The sequence below is a fragment of the Peromyscus californicus genome, unplaced genomic scaffold (genome assembly GCF_007827085.1).
Source record: "Peromyscus californicus insignis strain IS unplaced genomic scaffold, ASM782708v3 Scaffold_24__1_contigs__length_46423439, whole genome shotgun sequence".
NCBI lineage: Eukaryota > Metazoa > Chordata > Mammalia > Rodentia > Cricetidae > Peromyscus > Peromyscus californicus.
Genome location: NW_026294535.1, coordinates 32,389,423 through 32,412,496, shown reverse-complemented (window position 1 = coordinate 32,412,496; position 23,074 = coordinate 32,389,423). Strand labels below are relative to the sequence as shown.

The following is a 23,074-nucleotide window of genomic DNA, read 5'->3' as shown; positions in this document are numbered from 1 at the left end:
CTGGTGGGGTTTGGATATAGCTGATTGGTAGAAGTACCTACCTACTCTACGCAAGGCTCTGGGTTTCAGTGCTCACCCTGAAACGTAAATAAATACACTTTCCTTATAGTTCTCTGACAGTAACTTAGGCATGCACAAAGACTTGGTGATAGATACAATGATCAATGAATTGTTTTTAATAGTATTCTTTAATACTTCAATTATAAAAATGGTATTTTTTAACATTTACTAAGAGATACTTGGCATTCTGGATGAACAAATGAGATGTATACAGTCCCTTTTCTCAAATCTATAGTAGGAAAGTATTTCCATTCACTTTGCCCATCCTCACTATTCCCCACTCTTAGGAATTAAATGGAAGTCAACAAAGTAGTTTACATGCTGCCTATCTTCTTAAAGTTTGTTGTCCAAAAGTTAAAAAGAATGAAGAGATGGCTCAGAGGCTAAGAGCACTGACTGTTCTTCCAGAGGTCCTGAGTTCAATTCCCAGCAACCACATGGTGGCTCACAACCATCTGTAATGAGATCTGGTACCCTCTTCTGGCCTGCAGTCATACATGCTGTATACATAATAAATAAATAAATAAACCCTTAAAAAAAAAAGGAATGAAATTCAACATCAATAAATGATTTATGTGCCTGAGATCGGTAAAGTCTATTAAAAACAAACAACAACAACAAAAAAAAAACCAACTTTGAATTAGGGTTAGAGAGATGGCACAGGGGTCAAAGAAATGATGGCTGGGCTTGGTGGTGCCCACTTTTAATTCCAGCACTTGGGAGACAGAGACAAGTGGATCTCTATGAGTTCAAGGCAAGCTTGGATTACTGCTGCAAACCGCAGGAAAATAATGGAATCCAGCTACTATCGCAAAAGCTACTACTTGGAAAGGTCAAGGACTTTTCCGAAGGTCAAGCCATGGCTTAAGAAGTCTTGGTGATATTTTTGCTTTTGTGTATATATTAGCTGATTCCTGCAATTATTTCCTTGTATGCTATATACGCTTCCAAGAACTCATAATGGTGCATTTTATCTGAAATACCTATCAAGCATCCAACCCAAACGATCTTCTGAATTAAGGTAAATTAAGCTCAGACCCTCCCTTCTTATACAGCCTTAGTGTTATTTATACTAACATTATAGACTCCTAACATTTACCTAACCACCTCTAGGAATGCAGATTGAGCACATAAATTCCTTTTTTTTGGGAGGGGGGTGTGTTCGAGACATGATTTCTTGGTGTAGTTTTGGTGCCTGTCCTGGATCTCGCTCTGTAGACCAGGCTGGCCTCGAACTCACAGAGATCCACCTGGCTCTGCCTCCTGAGTGCTAGGATAAAGGTGTGCGCCACCACCACCCAGTGCATAAATTCCCTTTTTGATGTATTAACTGGTCTTAGCTCTCAGTTGACCTCCTCCTTTAACCACTCCCCTTTTTGGTTGTAAAAGAAAGCCTGAACTCTTGTCTGCCTTTATGACCCTGTAAGAATTCAAGCCTGGTGACCTTGCTTTAGTTAGAGCACTGCTATTGCATGGGTTTATATAACTGTAAACCTCAGAGACTGAGGAGGATTCTGAGTGGAGACCTAGAAGAAAGAGATGGAAGATGAGGAAGAGCCAGATGGGGAAGAACGAGATGAGAAAGACCAAGATGGGGCAGAACTAAGATGAGAGAATTAAGATACAAGTTAGAGGGACAGCAGATAAATGTAGAGAGAAATCAGGGAAGAAAGGAGCTAGGCACAAGAACAGAACTGAAGCTGTGTAAATAGAATTTTATCCCAGAGGAATAAAGTAGACAGACAAAAGAGCTTGGTGTACTTAGATTCTTTTCCCAAAAATAATTTTCGCCATTTATAGCTTCTCTTCTGAGCCCCTGGGAAGAAGAATGTTAAGGCTGGTCCTTAATAATATTTGAGAGATTACATAGTGAGTTCCAGGCCAGCCAAGGCCATATAGTAAGACCCTGTCCTTAAAAATAAAAAGGGACGCTCGATGCCTTTGCAGAGAACCAGGGTTCAGCATCCACGTGTCACAGCTCTCAACTCTAACTACAGCAACAGGGACTCCAATGCCCTCTTCTGGCCTCCGAGGGTACCCAAACACATGTGCATGTATATATGTGTGTGTGTGTGCGCACACACATAGAGACAAACATACATACACATAAAATTTTTAAATACTTTGAATTAATAGATAAGAGAAGGCCTAGAACGATGGCCTAGCAGTTAAAAGTACTTGCTGCTCTTGTAGAAGACCCAAGTTCAGTTCCCAGAACCCACATGCTGGATCACAATAGTGCATAACTCCAGTTACAGGGAATCCAATACCCTATTCTGGCCTCCACATGCACCAGGCATGCATGGTGTGCATACATACACGCAAGCAAAATACTCCTCTACCTAAAATAAATCCTAAACATATTAAGAATACTTTCAGTATGTTTTGAGAAGGTCTCAACATGCAATCCAAACTTTCAGTATGTTTTGAAGTAGTCTAAAACCGAACTCCCTAATTCCTGCCTTAGCCTTCATGCTACTGGAATTCTGGCCACAATACCTCTAGGGACTTTTTTTTTTTTTCTACACCAGTGTGATGAAAATGGCCCCCAGAGGCTCATATATTTGTATGCTTAGTGCCCACTTGAAAAACTATCTGGAAGGACTAGGAAGTATGTAGCCTTGTTGAAGGAGATATGTCCTTGTTGGAGCAGGTGTGTCCCTGGGGGGGGTGTGCTGCCGGCCTGCCTGCCTGCAGATCAGATGTAGCTCTCTGCTACCCTCCAGCACCATGTCTCTTATTTGTACCATCATGCTCCCCACCATGGTGATAATGGACTAGCCCTCTGAAACTGTAAGCCTCCAATTAAATGCTTCAAAAATACATAAATACATACATACATATACATACATACAGTAAGGGTTGCTGTGGTAATGATGTCTCTCCACAGCCACAGAGTCATTACTAAGACAATTTCCCCAAATTCAGTCTTAAGAAACAATAATTTGTTTATTACCTATCAGCAAAAGGGCAGGGCTGGAGAGAAGTTTGCTCAGTTTAACACATCACAGAAAGACAAAATGCAACTAATTTTCCAAAAATGGCAATGGGAGAGTATTCATTTGAAGAGTTATTTCTCTGTCTCAGCTCTTGCAGGATTCTTTTGCTAAACTTGAGTTAGGACCTGCAAAGAGGCCTGTAACACCATGTGCATGATGCTTGAACACAGGGGAAATAGGGCCTTCTGACTGAAGAAGTCTTACGTGCACAGAAAGACAGGTTTATATGGGCCCACAGTCAGCTGTTAGATACAGCCCCAGGATTTCTGCATACATATCTGCTGTCAATCCAACAGTCTACTCATGAGCATTGTGCTCTGCACTTAATTTGTGAAGTTCCTGAATGTTACACCTGAAGGTGTCTGGAAAAGCTTGAGATGGGTGTCAGCAACTTCTGAGTCTGAGTCATTGATGGAAGTGTTATTTTAAATAGCTGGTTAGGCAGGACACTTTCGTGAGGAAATCAGGGCCCTCCCTACTCTGCCTCAGTTATATGGGAAACATCCTTCATTGGATGACTGGTTGGGCAGGGGAGGAATACTCGTTTGAAAGCACATTTCGCTGGTACTATGATTTCATGTGTCATTTTAGCCAGACAAGAACATCCCTGACATCCATACTGACTTGAGGCTAGGGATACAGTTCACTGGTAGAGCAATTACCTAGCAAGCATGAAGCAAGCCCTGAGTTGACACTCCAGTACTAAAAAAGCCAGCAAAAGAACTGACGACGCAGATTTTTAGTGTCATTAGTCAATCTGACAATCACAGTGAGGCCACTGTTTTAGAATAACAACTGATCAGACAAGATCATGCTGTCGACAGACAAGTCCAGCTTAGAAGCTTTCTAAGCAATGCAAAAAAAAAAAAAATTTTTTTTTAATTAGAAAGAATTTACCTGTTGTTAGTAACTTGTAACCCAATAGTCTGGCAATACAAATAGTGGTCGTGTAGTGTGATGGAGTAATACAAGTAATTACCTATGCAGAACAGATAACTGCGGGTTTGTGTTGTCCCAAAAGAGAAACCGTCTTTGTGTATATTTTGAAATTCAAAATAGCATGAATTCTTTAAAAGTGCCCTCCAGCAGTGGAAATGTGAGCTCTTAAAGAGTGACTGGGTTATGTCACAGTTGGGTACCACACCTAAACAGCCCCGTCACCTCTGTCACACTGTCCACAATGAGCTGGAAACACCCAGACCTGTGTGATTATTAGCTAGTTACTATTCGCTCAGACAAAATAACTCATAATCCACCTCAGCCTCCTATGTTCTGGGATTAAAAGCATGGGCCACCACATCTATTGAGAGCTTTGTTTTGAAACTGGGTCTGGGGAGACGACTCTGTAGGTAAAGCACTTACTTGTTGGGCAAACCTGAGAACCTGAGTTCGAATCCCCAGAACCGCGTGGGGCCTAAACGATGAGCACCTACCTATAAAAAGTGCGACCAGTCACGAGACTCAGATTGTTCGTGAATAGGATGGTCTGCCGTGTCAGTGAATTGACAGGATACCCACACTTGATACCGTGTATGGGGACAGCCACAGCCACAATGTGTTAGAACAATAATTATGTGAAATCTCAATAGCAGAACGCTATGCTTCTCTTTACATATCACAGTACCAGTTAAGGGCCAAGCTGTCGTTTTAAACTACCTTCTAAGTAATTCTGCTCCTACATGATTGAAAGACCCCCACCAAAGACCCAGGACACAGTTCCCCCAGAAACCCAAAAGAGCTGAGGGAAGAGATATCTTAAAAATAAACAGAACTGAGTCAGTTCCCCCTTCCTGGAAGTCAGGTGTTTTCAAAAGAACAAAGTCAGGATGTCTGGTGGTGGTGACCGATTAACCACGAGATGCCCCTCTCCGGTGATAACATGGCCAGACCCCAGAGATGGGTTGTAAAACTCCTGACAGGGCAAACAGATAAGCTGAAATAAGACAAAGTCCAGGCCCGGGGAAAAACTGGACCAATCAAGGATAGACCCCCCCTCCCCTCTAAGAAATTTTGTGGGTTTTGCCTATAAAACCTAACTTCCCCAAGAAAGAGTAACTCCTCCCTGCCTCACTGCGCTGTGCGGTGACTTGTAACGGAAATAAACCTTGCTTTTGCATTCTGGTACGCTAGTCCTCGGTGGTCTCTCTGGGGGTCACGATCTGGGCACAACAATGATAAATCCCTTGGTCCTTCACATGACACCCCATCACCTGGTATGAACGCTGCATAAATTACAGCCCGTTACGGGTTCTAAATCCACTCGCCTTTCATTATTCCATCAAAGGGCAGGTTTTAGCACCCCACGCCACACTTGCTGGTGACAATTTTTTTTTTCTTCTTCAGTCTAGGACGTCCACAATAGTCCTGTCTATTCCCGAGTTGCATTACAACCGCGGCGCCGAACTGCCCAAGACGCTAGCGGGACTCCAGCCCGGCTTCCGCCTTACGGGGTCACGTGAGCGGAGCGGAGCTGCTGCGCATGCGCGCACCCAGCGTGTCGCCGGGCGGCTGCAGCGGCCGGGTCTTGGCTCCCCCGCCGGCTGGAACCGGACCCCAGGGCAGCCCGGGACGGACTCAGAGGCGCCCACCCGAGCTGCTCCGGGTCCAGGTTCGGTGGCCTAGGCGGGCGTACCGTGGAGGCGGAGCCGCTGCTGACCGGGGGGGCGGAGCTCGGCGGCGCGGGCCGCCCATTGGCTGCCGGGCTTCCGTGCGCCTTCCGGGGCCCCCTCCAGGTGCCAGCCGCCCGCCGCCCCGCTGGCCCCGCGACCTCCCGGCGCCTTTGCCCAGGGAGGCGTTAACCTCGCAGGGGTGAGCCGCGGTGTCTACAAGTGTGGGGTCATCCACGATTGTATTCTGTCGTTCGGTTGGTGGAAGATGTTGGCATTTCCTATTGCCTCTAAAGGAGTATTGTTGCAAGAAAGTTAAATGACTTTGTTCGTCTGAAATGCTGTCTTTTTTTTATTCTTCTTCCCCCAGGTGCCCGTAGCTTTATTTTCCATGACAGATCTTGACGACAGTACATGCAAAAAATATATAAAGATGATTACTAATATCGTAATATTGAGCCTGATCATTTCCATTTCCCTAGCATTCTGGATTATGTCAATGACAGCTAGCACCTATTATGGTAAGTAGAAGTGCCCTAAGTTGTTCTAGAAGTTTATGGGTGGAATTTAAAAGTACCGCTTCAAAATCCAAAAAGTACGGCCTGTAAATGGTTAAGAATGATTGTGTGTACTACCACAATCTGAATCTAGTTTGCTCCTGTAACAAGATAAACGTTGTCTTGACTATTTTACGGCCTTTTATGATGTTTGTTGTGATAATATTAGTTACACACATCATAAAATGCATGCATCAAGTAATCATTTTGTTTACCTAGGTGAAAAAAAGACATAAAACGTAGTTTTGTGAAAAAATTTTGGTGATGCTTTTTATTTTCGTAAGATTAGTAATGTGGCTAGTTACTAGTATCACAGTTTTATAATCCTGTGAAAATAAAGATTAAAGAAGGTATAATATTTACATTTGGAAATCTGAAGAATTTGTCACTGCAAAAGAATAGACCTCTAGTGCTGGAGCTGGGGCTGTCACAGTGTGTGTCCAAGTTTGATCCTCAGTATACCTTACAGTCACTTGGCAGAAACAAGGACTTTGGTTTCGCTTTGGGTTATTGATATGTCTGTGGTTTTATGAAGCCGAATTTTGCTGTGTAGCCCTCATTGGTGTTGAACTCAATCATCCTCTTGTCTCAGCCTCCCGAGTGCTGGAATTACAGGTGTAAGTCACTGTGTGTGACTTTACATAAGGTACTTTAGCTCTGGTCTTTCAAAATTTTTCTTCCTTAGCATATATTAATTGTACAAGATAATGTATTTCATTTTGGCATTCATATATTTAGATTACATACCTTGCTCCTATGATTTTTTTTCTAATCTCATAGCTTTTTTTAAAATATTTTTTTCTTTTATGTGTATTAGTGTTTTGCCTACATATGTGTCTGGGTGAGGGTGTTGGATCCCCTGGAACTGGAGTTACATACAGTTGTGAGCTGGCATGTGCGTGCTGGGAATTGAATCCAGGTCCTCTGGAAGAGCAGCTAGTGCTCTTAACCACTGAGCCATCTCTCCAGCCTCCTACCCCAGGATGGTGTTCAAGGATTATTTTGGTTTTGGCTGTTAAGTGCTAGGAATTGAATGTGCTGTTTTGCACGTTCTGTGCAAGTGCAGGGGCTGCTTCGTATCTAGCTCTTTGTTTTGTTGTTTTATTGGGGTTGTTTTGTTTTGTTTTTTGGTGTGTGTGGTTTTTGTTGTTGTTTTGTTTTGTTTTCGAGACAAGGCCCCAGCTTATGGCCTTGACTGACCTCAAACACGACTCCTTCTGCCTTTATCTCTATGCTCTGGAATTATATGGCCAACACATCCAGATGTTTAGAATTTCAAAACAGGGACTGAGACAATGACTGGATAAAGCACTTGCCGTGCAAGCCTGAGCGCCCGAGTTCAAATCCCCAGAGCCCACTTGAAGCTGGGCACAGTAGTACCCGTCTATAATCCAGTGCTCCTGGGAGGTGGGAGGCAGAGAAGAAGTCCCAGGAACCCTTGGGCCAACTCAAAGTTATCCTCTGACTTCCACCCATGTACACATTGTCTGCACACAACACAACACAGCACTAATAAGAGCGCACTTTTTCTTTCTTTTTGTTTTTTTTTTGAGAAAGCCTCTCTCTACGTAGACCAGGCAGGCCTGAAACTTAGAGATCTGCCTGCCTCTGCCTCCCAGATAATGGGATTAAAGACATGCACTACAGTTCTTCACACACACATACACACACACAAATTGTTTTTGAGTTTTGAAGTTGAGAGTTTAGAATGTGCATATACAAATTTACTTAAGAAAAAAAAGGCTCAGTTATTTTAAGACTTAGTTATTTATTTATATGAGTGTTTGCCTGCATGTTATATATATGTACCAAATGCTTGCCTAATACCCAAGGAGTTCAGAAGAGAGCTTTGGATCCCCTGGAACTGGAGTTACAGATGGATTGTGAGCCACCATGTGGGTGCTAGGAATCAAACCCAGGTCTCTGTAAGAACAACAAGTGCTAGCCGGGCGGTGGTGGCGCACGCCTTTAATCCCAGCACTCGGGAGGCAGAGCCAGGCGGATCTCTGTGAGTTCGAGGCCAGCCTGGGCTACCAAGTGAGTTCCAGGAGAGGCGCAAAGTTACACAGAGAAACCCTGTCTTGAAAAACCAAAAAAAAAAAAGAACAAGTGCTCTTAACCATTGAGCCAGTTCTCCAGCCCATAAACTTTCTACTTTTTCCTACAGAACCAGAATACTGGTCAGTTCACAGTTCACAACTAAGGAACAAGTGGAAAGGAGAGAGAGAGTGTGAGCTCTTAGAAGTGGTTGTGCCCTAAGTAATTGCCGTTTCAGGACATGGTCCTTTGGCAGAGAAAGATGTTCATTCATAAAGATGCACAGTGGAGGAGGCTTGGAGGGAAGGAAACATGAACATCCTTATGTAAATAAGTAGAACAAGCTAGGGGCTCAGTGATTGAGAGCACTGACTACTCTTCCAGAGGACTGGGGTTCAATTCCCAGCACCCACGTGGCAGCTTACAACTGTCTGTAACTCCAGTTCCAGGGGACCCAACACCCATGGCAAAAATACCAGTGCAAATGAATGAAGCTATATCTTTGCTTCCTGGAATAAGATTTTTCCTATGTTTTGTTGTTCAGTTGGCTTTCTTGGTTTTTTTATTTTTCTATTTCCTGGTTTCGGTGTTTCTTATTTGGCTTTTGAGATGTGGCTTCATTCGACATAGTGCTGGCTGGGACTGTAACTCATTATGTAGACCTGGCCTTGAACTTGTGATCACACACTTAGCCATTTCCTCATTTTTTTTTGACAGAAATGTGACTGTAAGCAATAGTTCCATGTTTTTCCTCAAGATAAAGAAATCTTTCAGCCATAGTGTCTATCAGAAGGCAGTCAGATGTGGGAACTCCATGGCCTGTCTGAAGGAGATGACTGCCCATTTCTTGGCCTTTGGTTAATTCTGCCACATAGGCCAGAGTATCTAACATAAACAAAATGAAGAATCAGAACTTTTATATCAAATCTTCTACCTTTTCATATAACTCAAAAGATTTAAAGATACAGTGTTAACCAAACAGAACAGCTTTGGGTTTTTCAGTCTTTGGGTAAATTGACTTCTAGCTGTTGAATCATATTTGTTGACCATCAGAATGTTATTTAAGATAATCTCTTTGAAAGAGAGAAATAATTTTGTCTGAAATTTAATATTATGCCCCCTTGTAGTCAGAAATTTTCTGTCCCAGGAGCCACTTACCACACAGAGACTTATATTAAGTGTAAATGATCGGCCAAAAGCTCAGGCTTGTTATTAACTAGCCCTTACATTTTAAAGTTAACCCATATTCCTTATTTATGCCTGCCATATGGCAGTACCTTTATTAATATGGCACATTCATCTCCTGCTCCCTCTACGTCTGGTTGGCGACTCCTGCCTCTGCCCTCTTCCTCCCAATATTCTCCTAGTCTGGCTCTCCTGCCTAACTTTATCCTGTTCAAGCACAGTGACATTATCTTCACATCATACAAAGGGATTATTCCACAGCATTTTTTTTAAATTAAAAAAATTTTTTAAAAAATTTAGGAAGCAGTGATTTATTTCAATTCTCCAGGTGCTCATGTGTGCAATATTATCCTAAGAAGCTGTAAATAGTTTCAACACTTGAACATAGCCTAGTGGGCCCCACCCCAGGATGATTGTTCCTCTGACAGTATTCAAGTCTAAGCGTAAATATTTTCCTTGGGCGACCTGATCTGTTTCTCTAGGATAGTATTTTAATTTGGATCTCTCTCTCTCTCTCTCTCTCTCTCTCTCTCTCTCTCTCTCTGTGTGTGTGTGTGTGTGTGTGTGTGTGTGTGTGTGTGTATTTGATTGATTGATTGATTGATTGATTGATTGATTGATTGATTTTTGGAGACAAAGTATCTCTGTGTAGGCTGGCCTCGAACTCACAGAGATCTGCCTGCCGCTGCCTCCTGAGTGCTGGTATTAAAGGTGTGCGCCACCACTGCCCTGCTGGAACTCACTTTATTAAAGCTTAGTGTTAAGAGTGACCTATGCAAGATTCAAGCCGCCCATTGTCCCAGCTCTGAGAAGGGGAGTTGGACACAGGATCCCACCACTAGCCAAGAATCTGTTTGTACTTTGGTACCCGCTAGCAAAGGGAAAATCAGTTTTCTCCAGTGGGGTTTCACTGGATGCATCAACCACACTCCAGGGCAGGCCCAATGCCCAGGAGTAGTTTGCTCACAAAATGAATTCCTCGGTATTCTTGTGGAATTTTTGTTTCCTTTCAGCATTCTTTCGAGTCATTTGTCTTTTGTTTGTTTTGATTTTCATTTGTGTGCATTTTGTTTGTTTTTAGAGAGTGACGGAATATAATGAGAGATGGGAAGATCAAAGTATATTGTATGAATTTTTTAAAAAATACTTAATGAGTGAATTTTTAGAGGACTAACCTGTGCAGGCGTCACACCGCTCTCCATGTCTGTAATTTTTCAGGTAGCTTACAGCCCATCTCTCTGCCTCTGTCGCTTCCCAGGTAACCTGCGGCCTGTTTCTCCCTGGCGCTGGCTGTTCTCCGTTGTTGTTCCTGTTCTGATTGCCTGCAATGGCTTCAAAAAGAAAAGTCTAGACCACAGTGGGGCTTTAGGAGGTATGTTTTCATTCTGAATGTTTGAAATCATTCTACCGTAAATATGCTCTTTCATTGAATGTCATGCTTTCTGAATGCTGATGATGACTGAATTATTTATTTATTTTTAAATTCTTTTTTCTTTCTTTTTTTTTTTTTTTTGGCTTTTTGAGACAGGGTTCCTCTGTGTTGTTTTGGTGCCTGTCCTGGATCTCGCTCTGTAAACCAGGCTGGCTTCGAACACACAGAGATCCGCCTGGCTCTGCCTCCCGAGTGCTGGGATTAAAGGTGTGCGGCACCACCACCCGGCAAACTTTCTTAAAGATAGAGTCTCACTATGTAGCCCTAGCTGGCTTGGAACTCACTATGTGGACCAGGCTGGCCTTGAATTCACAGAGATCTGCTTGCCTTTGCCTCCCGAGTGCTGGGATTAAAGGCATGCGCCACCAGGTCTGGCTATGACTGAACTGACTGAATTTCAACATGATGCATCTCAGTGATTCAGCATTCCCATTCTGTAGAATTGCAGAAACAAATACCTTTAGAGCAACATGCACATTCCACTTTGTGACTGATGTGAATAGGTGAACAGGATTGCCCTCTGGGGACCTTTTTTTTTTTTTTGGTTTTTCGAGGCAGGGTTTCTCTGTGTAACTTTGCGCCTTTCCTGGGACTCACTCTGTAGCCCAGGCTAGCCTCGAACTCACAGAGATCCACCTGGCTCTGCCTCCCGAGTGCTGGGATTAAAGGCGTGCGCCACCACCGCCCGGCCTCTGTGGACCTTGACCTTGGCTCTTGTATACTTAGTGTGGTCTCCTGCTGGCAGAATTACTGGGGCACTCCTTCTAGGTGTAAAAGGGAAGAGAAAAACGACTCTTGGAAATTGCTCCCAGTGATTTCAAACAGCTGGGTTCAGATCTGTTGTTTTAGGTTGCTTTTTAGACCTGAACTGGGCACAGGCTTTTGTGTTGTTTCTTATTTACTGAGCACTTCCTACTCTCTGCCACTGCTCCAGAAACAGGGAGTAAAGCTGTGGCCCAACACAAGGCTTCTGCTCGCCTGGCTCTTTTATTTTACTTGACTGTTTATTGACTTTGTTTTGTGTTTGAAACAGGGTCTTAACTCTGTAGCCTAACCTGGTCTCAGACATGAAATCTTTCGGCTTCAGCCTCCCAGGAACTTTTACTGTTTGGGGCTGGGGGCCATTAGATGATAAGTAAATAAAAATGTTTAAAAACTTTTCAGATAATCTTGAGGTTTATGAGGGAAAAAAATGAAAATATAATAAAGCATGTATGTTAGAAGACACAGGGCAATTTTCTCCCCTAGATACGGTCCTGTGGTTTTCACTACGGCAATTTGGAGCTATGACCCAGGGAAGCCAGCAGAATGGCTCAGAAGCCGTTCCGGGCTGACAGAGGAACAAGTGCATAAGCCCTAACATGCCGGTCTAACTTGTTCAACAGTAAGAAGATAGCTCAGTCAGGCAAGTGGTAGTGAGGACGGGGAGCCTAGTGAGAGAGAAAGCTGAAGAAGCAGATTAGGGCTAGCGGGTCCATTCAGGCTGGTGCCCTCCAGTAAGGGTTTTCTCTCAACACATCGGGGATTGCTAGCCTCAGAGCAGAAGGCCAACGTGATCTGCGTTGGCAAGAGAACATTCACAACCACCAAGCATTCGAGACGCCAAGGCGTGTGCTCTCCCCCTAAATACTTCCCATATATGAAGACTATTCCTGCTAGCCTTTCTTGAAGTCCCCTTCCCAGCCTTCGGAATGCTTCTGATCACTAGCCCCTATGCACCGTCAACACTCTGTCCCCTCTGTTTGTACAGAAGTTACTGTCTGTGAAGGTCTGTCAACTAGAGTAGACCCTCAGAGAGGGAAGATGGTGTGATTGGTAAAAGAACAACCCTAAAAGTAGGCAAGGTCAACTTGAAGAAAAACTGGGCCTTCTCCCTGTCTCCTGTGAGGGTTTCCAGTGTCTAACCTGGAGGATATATCACAGAATTAATGAAACATAAACACCAGGCCAGCTCACTGGCTTGGTACCTTCCCAAGGCCATAGCATGTGCTGTCATGGTGCTATAGTTTCGTGAAAGTAAAAGGGCTTTTTGTTGTTCTTGTTTTATGTTTTTCCCCCCAAGGGCTGACCTTAAACTTGTGGTAAAGCCTCGGCTTTTCCAGTGCTGGGATTACAGGCTTGAGCTACCACACTTGACAGTAAAAGATGTTTTTGGACTCTTTTAAGTTTTTTTTTTTTCACTTTTTTAAATTTATTTTTCTATTATCAGCTTAATACAGTATAAATTCTTATCCTAATAGTGAAATGTTTGATTGAGGCTTGCCCAGTAATTGAGTAAAACCAAAACTTATTATAAGCCACAGTCATCCTAGGGTCCCCCCTGCTATATAGCCTCCCTGGTTCTGCGGGTTGCAGTCTGATTGTTCTTTGCTTTATATCTAGAATCCACTTATGAGTGAGTACATACCATGTTTGTCCTTCTGGGTTTGGGTTACCTCACTCAGGATGATTTTTTTCTAGTTCTATCCATTTGCCTGCAAATTTCATGCTGTCATTGTTTTTCTCTGCTGAGTAGTACTCCATTGTGTATATGTACCACATTTTCAAGGTTTATTTTTATTATTTTTGATTATGTGTAGGTATGTGTGTGTCTCCATGTGGGTATGTGCAGCAGAGTGCTGGTGCTTGCTGAGGCCAAGGATGTAGAGGCATTGGATCCCCTGGATCTGGAGTTACAGATGGTTGTGAGCTGCCTGATGTGGGTGCTAGGGACTGAACTCTGGTCCTCTGGAGAGCAGAAGAGCAATGCTTTACTTCTGAACCATCTCTCCAGCCCCCTGAACTTTTTATTTATTTTTTATTTATTTTGAGGCAGGGCCTCACGTAGCTCAAGCTTGTCTTAGTAAATTCTACAGAGCTGAAGATAACTTAAGGTCCTGCTTGCACCTTATAGTGTTGGGATACAACTATCTGACATCACACCAGTTTATGTGATTCTGGGACTCAATCCCAGGGCTTTGACCATTCTAGGCAAACATTCTTCCCACTGAGCTATGTCCCTAGCCCTGGATCCTTTTTGGTTTAATCCCAGCACTCAGGAGGCAGAGGCAGGTGGATCTCTTTGATTTTAAAGTCAGCCCATTCTACATAGCAATCCAGGCAAGCCAGGGCTACAGAGTGAGACCCATCTCAAAAAAAAAAAAAAAAAAAAAAAAAAAAAAAAAAAAAAAAAAAGGCCCTTCAGCACATTCCTGTAATCTCAGCAGCTCTATAATCTCTGTACCATGGAGGTGCAGGCTGGAGGTTCCTGAGAGTCCAAGGTCACCCTTGGTTACATAGTTCAAATTTGAGCCTTTATGAACTATTTGAGAACATGTCTCAAAAAAAAGCCCTACAAATTTAGCTGGATCTATTCCTGTAGAATCAATGAGAATTAAATAAAATGATTACCTGAGAGTTCTTTGTTCACTAGACGAAGCCAGTGTTTATTGGATGTTATCAATTATTATTGGGTAGAAATCTTCAGAATCACAATTCCCTTCATACTTGAGAAATATTATTTGCACTCTACTGATGGTTTTCCTTCTGTAGTAGTTGAGATTGAAAGTTAAGTAGATGCATTGACATTTTCTTATAAATGTTCTTACTATATCTTCAGTAAATATTAAGAATGACTATGTACTATTTGCTTAACAAGAGCAATGTCACTCTTACTGTGTGCTGGGCACTTAGCACTTTGGAAGTATTAACTCTTTAACAAGTAATTTGAGCAAGCAACGTTTGACTATAATACCAGTCATGTTTTACTTAAAAAAAATACTTTATCTCTTAGGGTTTTATTGATGTGAAAAGATAACATGACCATGACAACTCTTATAAAGGAAAACATTTAACTGGGGCTGGTTTAAAGTTGAGAGGATTAATCCATTATCATCATGGTGGGAAGCATGGCGGCACACAGGCAGACATGGTGCTGGAGAAGGAGCTGAGAGTTCTACATCTGGATCCTCAGGCAGCAGGAAGTGACAGTGACATACTGGCCAGGCTTGAGCTTCTAAGACCTCAAAGCCCACCCCCTAGAGATGCACTTTCTCCAACAAAGCTATACTATTCCAACAAAGCTACACCTCCTAATAGTGCTCTTCCCTATGGGCTTTGAGGCACCATTTTCTTCAAACTACCACACTTTCTCCTGTGCCCTTGCCTTGGTGTTTATTATTCTTGACCTACAGCAAGAAGGGTCAATGCCTTGAAAGTCTTTTCTCCCCCATCTATTTATTTGTTTATTTATGTATTGGTGGAGAGAGCAGTGAGTACACACACGTGGGGTTCAGAGGACAGCCTGTGGGAGTCAGCTCTTCCACCAAGCATGCCAGTTCCCAGGGGTCAAGCTCGGGTCCTCAAGTGACTTTACCCACTGAACCACCTCACCAGGACTCAAGTTCTTGAAAAGTCTTTTTGATTTGCTTCCAGCAGAAGCCTCCCTGGGTCCATGTCTTCCTCAAGGATCCTTCTGAGGGTCCCCCATCTGGTCTGGCACCCCACTGCTGGGCATCAAGGGATGCTCTCCTCACTCTGCAACTCTGGGAGAGGAGGCACCCCCTGGGGCACAGGCTGGGGAGACTACTGTCTTCTCCTTGCCATGAGGGAATTTTGAATCTCTGATGGGTCACTGACTGACCAGCACCATTCAAAATGTGCTACCAGAAGTATCCAACATGGAACAGATGGATGGGATTCCAAGCTCATGACTTCTTCAAGTCAGCACTTTCTGAGAAAGATCCCAAAGTGCCATCGTCCAGGGGAAGAGAAAAGGAGGCAGGGGCCCCTGGAGGTTTGGGAGGAAAAAAAAACAAAGAAAAAGAATCTGAAAACCAAAGGGAAAATGACAGAGATGGAAAGAAAGACGTCAGTGCTGCCCAATCAGGGCATCAGATAGCCAGATCCATCACCTGAGACTAGAAAAAAAAAAAACCAAGATAATTGGGGGACTTAGCAAATGCTGGAAGGAGAATTCAATGTGCTTGGAGTTATCCAAGAGGTCTATACATATCCTGCCACCATCTGTCAAACTACCAGAACTTTGTCATGTAGTAACCAATTGCAATCCCTCCATCCACCACCACCCCCACACACCTCACCCCTCGGCAGAGCTGGAGTGTCTAGTAAATCTCATGATGCTGGCTCTCAGTGAAAATTCACTGACCAGTTTACTTGATGAGGTTGCAGATGCTTGATTTATGGCATAATGAGCTGAGAGAACTGCCTTCAGTGATATATAGGCTAGATTCTCCCCGCCCCCCATACCTTCATTTGAATCATATAACGACTGTGGGAAAGGACATAAAAAGCTGCTGAAACTCAGTACACTCAGCACTGGAGAGAACGAAGTCAAACAGCTGTCTCTAACCGATGAATTATGTAGCCTCATTACAAATCTGGGTGTAGCTCCCAATCAGCTTGAACACCTTCCAAAGGAGATTGGAAACTGCACACAGATGAACAGTCCTGACTTGCAGCACAGTAACCCTCCCAGATACAATAGGAAACCGGTCCAGTTTAAATCTCCCTGGCCTGAGACATAATAGATTGTCAGCAATTTCCAGATCATCCGCAAATGCCGTGGCTTGGGGTCTAAATTTAGAAAACAGTAACATTTTTACTCCACCAGAGGAAACAACTTGGAGAGTATAATGATGTTTCCTGTGGTTGCTGTTGCTAGGTTGAGATTCCTGGATAGACTCCATCATGATTATTTGGAATTATCACTACCACAGGACAAAAATCCATACAGTCTGGCTCTTGGGACTGGATCTGATATCTGTGGGTTTGGGGGTATTGAGACCTTTCCTAGAATAAATATATTTTCTTAACTTTGGAGAAACAGAAACATGGTGAAGGTTTTGTTTGTTTGTTTTGTTTGTTTGTTTGGGTTTTTTGTCTTGTTTTGTTTTTCTCCGAGACAGGGTTTCTCTGTGTAGCTTTGCGCCTTTCCTGGATCTCACTCTGTAGACCAGGCTGGCCTTGAATTCACAGAGATCCGCCTGGCTCTGGCTCCCGAGTGCTGGGATTAAAGGCATGCGCCACCATCACCTAGTGGTGAAGGATTTTTTTGTTGGTTTGTTTTTTCTTTTCTCATTTCTGAAAGTTGCAGATCCACAAAAATTTATGAAAAGTATGGCAAATTACACAAAAGACATATTCTGTATATGCTCTATGTATTCATTATATCATTAACTACAATAAGTAATTTTAAAGACATCTCCCTTGTACAATGAGATGAGTGTCTCTCTCTAAAGACTGCAGTGTATGTATATCTCAAGGTTATTTAACAGTGTCTACAGTTTTATATCTTGACCTACTTTGTGTATCCTTCTCTTCTGGGGTATTGGTGTCTTCACACTGTGCTCTATTGCTGCTGAACTAAATGCACTTTCCCCATTTGTGGGGCAGTGGCCTCGAGCAATTCAGTTCAGGGCCGTTGCCTTTAACCCCACCCCTCCTTTACTGGTAGGTGATAGTACAGTTCTAGAAAATGGACACATTTTGTAGATGCCATTGGTAGTTCGTGGAAGTTATGTGGGATGTGGGTATACTATTTGATGACACTTTCTTTCACTTCACGAACAGCAAGATGGTGATTGTGCACCCCTTCCATAGCACTCTTAGTTTTTGTAATGCTGGTCTAGGTCATTTTAATCATTGAAGAGACCTAGAGCAGGTACATCCCAGACACCAACCTTAAACACACTTCCCATATAATGAAGAACTACATATGACTGTAATTACGTATTGCTGTCTGGTTTTGTGTTTTGTCATTGCCCCTACGTATTTTGTTGGGCAATTTGTTCTAAACAACATTTTTTAGAATGAAAACTGTAGTATCAAGATAAGAATTTGGACTTTTGCTCTTCCTGGTACTTGGACTCAGACAGGTAGAAATCTGTGTTCATAATTGGCAAATTTGTAAGGAGCAGCTAAGAAATAAAGACAAGTAAATATTTAAAACCCTGGCATGCTTAAATGTTCTGAAAAACTGTTGCAGATGTTCACTGCGTTTTACCAAGCAGTGACCCTCTGCTTCTCCATCTATGGTGTCTTTTCAGTCACATTTTGTTTATAAAAAGAATTGTTACAATTCTACCTAGAATTTGTGTGTGAGTGTGATTTTTTTCAAAGTAAATCTCATAGCCAAATATGTTTTTATATTAAGATTATGGAACTTAAACTTGAGAGGTAATGGCCTAGTGCCTTTTCTTGAGAATATACGTGAGAACATATAAAAATTTTAAACATCTTTGGATCCCTTCTGTTTGCTCTCGATAGCTTTCTTTGATGTCATTCTTTTCTTAATGAAATCAAAAGGGAAAGTGAAATGTCTTTCACTGTTGCCAAATATCCAGTATTTAGTATCCTAAGCTTCCTGAGAACAAGGCTTCAGTCCCCCCTGAGGGGTTTGCATAACAACTGTCACAGCACACAGAGGGAAAGCCCCTGAGTACCGAATGTTCTTTGGATAATGACTGGCACAAAGTAAGTGTTTAGGAGGGAAGTGTACATTGACTTAAAAATCTTGGCTCTTGTGGGGTAGTGGTGGCGCACGGCTTTAATCCCAGCACTTGGGAAGCAGGTGGATCTCTGTGAGTTCGAGGCCAGCCTGGTCTACAGAGTAAGTTCCAGGCCAGCCAGAACTACACAGAGAAACCCTGTCCAACAATAATATCATTGCATCCTGAGTCCTGTAAGACGTTTCTGTTTGGAGCTTTCTTTTCTTTAAGGATTAAGGTGTGACACTGATGTGAGGTCTATCACAATCCTTGGAAACGCTTTCCTAGTGTGTGACTGTGAGTCGCTTAAACTTTCCTTGTTACCATTTTCCTGACGGCGGGTGGAAAGGAATAATGGTGCCCATAGCACCGAGGTGTTACCGTGTCAAATGCTCCTCCGCACACTGCCCAGCACACATTGTTCCCTTCCACTGTTACTGTTGGCAGTGCTGGGGACTTTATTAAGGTTTGCCGGATCGCGCTTTTAGTGCCCTTGTGATAAGAGGTAAATGGCAGAAGATCCAGATACTTAGAGCCCTTCATAGCGCAGAAATGCTTCAGTGTGTGGAGCCAACACAGAGCGTAAGGTACACGCTGAAAAAGAAACTTCAGGATGGTGTGGGGGGGAAGGACAGGACTCTGTACAGGCGACTTACTCCAAGGAAGGACTGTCCAGTCATTGTTAGCATAGTTCCGTCTGGTAATGGACAGCTTATTCAGCCTTTGACTTGGCAAGTTTCAATTTAATTTCATCTGCCTAGATAATTCGACTTAATGAGTAACCACCTCTCCCTTCATTTTCAGTAAATACCCAGTGAAAAGACCTTGTGTGCCAGGCACAGTTCTAGGCGCTCAGGATATTGTGAACTTGGTAACAGTAAATGCAATGGATTCAAATACCTTCTCAGAACTTCCAATTCTCATCATGGAAGATAGATAACAAAGATAAATGTGATTCCCATCAAGAGCCCTGCCTATCGGGAGGTGCTGTGAGCAGAAGACAAGGGTACAGGCAGGGTGAGGTGTCAGGAAAGGCCAGAGGCAGTATAATCATCCCTGCAAGTGTGGTCTTACCCATTTTCGTCACTGTGTTCAGCTCTGGCTCATCTTCCTGAAACAGAAGCCTCACTTTTGAATTGATGAGAGCCCAGAAAAGAAGCTGATGTTATCCTTTGTCATAGAGATTAATTGCCACTTTATTATCATCTAAAATGTAGAACTACTGGGTGGACAGGAATATAAAACATGTTCAGACATGCCCTCTTCTTGTAGTTAGTCTATGGGAGAAGTCACATTATCATTAGAAGCTCTTCTGATGAGCACAAACTCTGAGAAACAATATAAATCGACAGGTCAGAAGGAGGTGCCCTCCTTGGGGCAGAGCTCAACAAGTGTGACACCCTCCCTCGCACAACCACAATCGGTATCCCTGGTGAGGAGAGAGTGGCCATCAGACACTTCCAGATGGGATGCTCTGAGGACACACTTCACCCATATGGCACATGGGCCAGCCGGAATATGTAACCCCAGACAGCGAGAGCATCCTGAAACATCAAGCTCCTTCAGGTGCGGGCATCCTCTCCAAACATGTTTGCTTGTTTGTATACATGAGATCCTACGTTGCACAGACTAGTCTCAAACTCTTAGGCTCTGGACATCCTCCTGCCTCAGTCTTCTGGACAGTTAAGAGTATGGGCATGTGTTTTGAATGCTTCCTTAAAATCAGTCACCATTTGAAAACTGAAGGGCTGCCTGACACCAGAGAAAAGTGTAAAAATCCAAAATCACAGTCCTAAAAGTTCTTGCAAGATTTGAGAAGTTTATCTTCCTTGACTTTTCATTTTAAAAGAAAATCCCTGGATGTACGGGAGGAAATGCAAAAGTTAGAAACTTGTAAAATGATAATCTCCTCTCCCGAGAGCGCTACAGGCAGTTTGAAAAAATCTCCAGATTTACCTTCTGTTCTGACTGCTGTATAATGTTTATGGCTGAATAATTAAGTCGTTCTCATCTTCACATTGAGTATAGAAAGTCTGCCTTAAAATGATCTTATATCGTTGTCTGAGATCAAAATATGGTTGAAAACTATCAGTTAAAATGGCTTCAGTTTGCTGCTTGGTAGTAACTGAGTTGGAATCATGAAGATGTGCTAGAAATGTATGTCAGATTTTGATTTGAAAATAAATGGCACACGCCTTTAATCCCAGCACTCGGGAGGCAGAGCCAGGCGGATCTCTGTGAGTTCGAGGCCAGCCTGGTCTCCAAAGCGCAAAGCTACACAGAGAAACCCTGTCTTGAAAAACCTAAATAAATAAATGAATGAATGAATGAATGAATGAATGAATGAATAAATAAATAAATAAATAAATAAATAAATAAATAAATAAATAAATAAATAAAATGAAAAGATTCTCTTTTTTTTCCTCCCAAAATATCAGTTTCTGGATTTAAGTCTAATTCTGCGCTTACGTGTGTTTCTTCCAGGGCTAGTGGTTGGATTTATCTTAACCATTGCAAATTTCAGCTTTTTTACCTCGCTGCTGATGTTTTTCCTCTCATCTTCAAAACTCACCAAATGGAAAGGAGAGGTGAAGAAGCGTCTAGATTCGGAATATAAGGAAGGTGAGATGAATTATTCTGACACTGCTTCATCCTAACAGGAGCTTTGGATCAGAAGCCTTTAGGCTGGCAGAACAGATGAATCTTATCTGAGGACGGCTTCTGTAGCCTAATTCAATTCATTATTTCTTGTGCCACAATAACAAGTAACTGCAGGATTTTCGTGCGAGTCTGCTGTTATTCATTCTGCGTTTATTAATAACAGTATAGAATATGGACAAAGATACCTTGCCACTTTTATTTTTTTAAGCTACTATACTTTTCTGAAACTTAAAAATATATGTTTCTATAAATGATTTTTTTTTTCTTTTTCTTTCCATTCTCCATCTGCTTGCCTGTCTCCAGGAGGCCAAAGGAACTGGGTTCAGGTATTCTGTAATGGAGCCGTGCCCACGGAGCTGGCCCTGCTGTACATGATAGAGAATGGCCCCGGGGAAATGCCCATAGATTTCTCCAAGCAGCCCACTGCTTCCTGGATGTGTTTGTCTCTCTTGGCTGCGCTGGCCTGCTCTGCTGGAGATACCTGGGCTTCTGAGGTTGGCCCCGTTCTGAGCAAAAGCTCACCTCGGCTGATAACAACCTGGGAGAAAGTTCCAGTTGGTGAGTTTGTATGTGTGTGTGTCTGTGTTGCATATGCACACATTTGGAAGCCAAAGGTCAGGCTTGGGTGTATTTTTCAGGAAGCCATCCACTCTGTTTTTTGGACAGTGTCTTATTGGTGAAATTATTAAGGCCACTCCACGTAGTTAAAAAGGAGGTTTATTTTGTGGGGTAATTTACAAGTGAAGGGATAGTTTACAGGGTCTGGAAAAGGTGTGTTGCAGTCCGGTAGTGTTCTCTGGAGAACTCTGCTTGGTGTAGCTCCAGCGACCAGGGTCCAGGAACCAAGAGAGCTGGCGCATCCGGAACTTGGGTCTTCAGGGTCCTCTCTCTCAGCCCCGCCTTGTAGGCGTGACAGTTACCGAAGCCTCAGTGGGGTTTGGAACTTCCAGATCAAAGCTGGAATGGCTGCCCACTACAGTGTCTCTCCTTGGTCTAGTGCTCTCCGAGTAGGCTATGCTGGCAGAACAGCAGGCCGGAGGGACGAACCTGCCTCACCAGTCCTGGGGTTGCAAGCACATGGTACCACACCCGGCTTTTTCCTTGGGTTCTGGGAACTGAACCCAGGCTCTTGGGCTGACATGGCCATCACCTTTCTGACAGGGCCTTCTCCCCAGCCCCAGCTGTGAGTCTTGATTTGAGTTTGCTTAATGCAAACTAAGAGCCAAACCTCTTGAGTTAATGTTTTCTTTTAGAGCCTTTTACAGTTTATATTTGGTCTTCTTAATTGTAAGTTGGTGATTACATCTGTAGAGAATGTGAATGAGCACAGAGCAATGGAAAGGGAAGAAAGGCGGACACTCAAGTATTGAGGGCCATATGTTTTTGAGACAGGGTCTCTGTGTGGCATTGGCCATCCTAGAACTCACTCTGTAGACCAGGTTGGCCTTGAACTCACAGAGATCTGTCTGCCTCTGCCTTCCAAGTGCTGGGATCAAAGGTGTGCGCCATCACCACCCGGCTCAATTATATTTTTTTTTAAATTTTTTTTTTTTTTTTTTTTTTTTTTTGGTTTTTCGAGACAGGGTTTCTCTGTGTAGCTTTGTGCCTTTCCTGGAACTCACTTGGTAGTCCAGGCTGGCCTCGAACTCACAGAGATCCACCTGGCTCTGCCTCCCGAGTGCTGGGATTAAAGGCGTGCGCCACCACTGCCCGGCCCAATTATATTTTTAACATACAGTTGGCCCTACAAATCTATGGGTTCAATCGACATTGGATTATATATAGCTAAAGAAAACAGTTTGATGGTGGGGGCGGGCTTGAGAGATAACTGAGCAGTTAAGAGTGCTTGTTCTTACAGAGGACTCAGTTCAGTTCCCAGCACCATCATGGCGGCTCACAACTATACCTCCAGTTCCAGAGGTACCTCAGACCCTCTTCTGACCTCACGGCACCAGGCATGCACACACCGTGCACAGACATACATGCAAACAAAACACTCATAAGCAAAAAATAAAATTTTATAAAACGGAGGGTTGCTGGAGAAATAGCT

At 43.2% G+C, this 23,074-nt stretch overlaps 1 protein-coding gene across 10 annotated transcripts in view; it reads left to right on the top strand.

Moving 5' to 3' along the window:
- LOC128119800 (transmembrane protein 19) overlaps positions 1 to 23,074 on the top strand; it is a 68,682-nt gene that overhangs the window by 15,329 nt on the left and 30,279 nt on the right. For 7 of the 10 annotated variants that reach the window (XM_052753394.1, XM_052753395.1, XM_052753393.1 and 4 more), the window contains 4 exons: positions 6,036 to 6,186; positions 10,703 to 10,816; positions 20,848 to 20,985; positions 21,328 to 21,582. In XM_052753394.1, coding sequence (XP_052609354.1) covers positions 6,036 to 6,186; positions 10,703 to 10,816; positions 20,848 to 20,985; positions 21,328 to 21,582 — 658 coding nt within the window. Of the gene's footprint in view, positions 1 to 5,564; positions 5,668 to 5,758; positions 5,923 to 6,035; positions 6,187 to 10,702; positions 10,817 to 20,847; positions 20,986 to 21,327; positions 21,583 to 23,074 lie in introns of those variants that run through there. The other 3 variants (XM_052753396.1, XM_052753398.1, XM_052753399.1) reach the window with 3 other exon arrangements.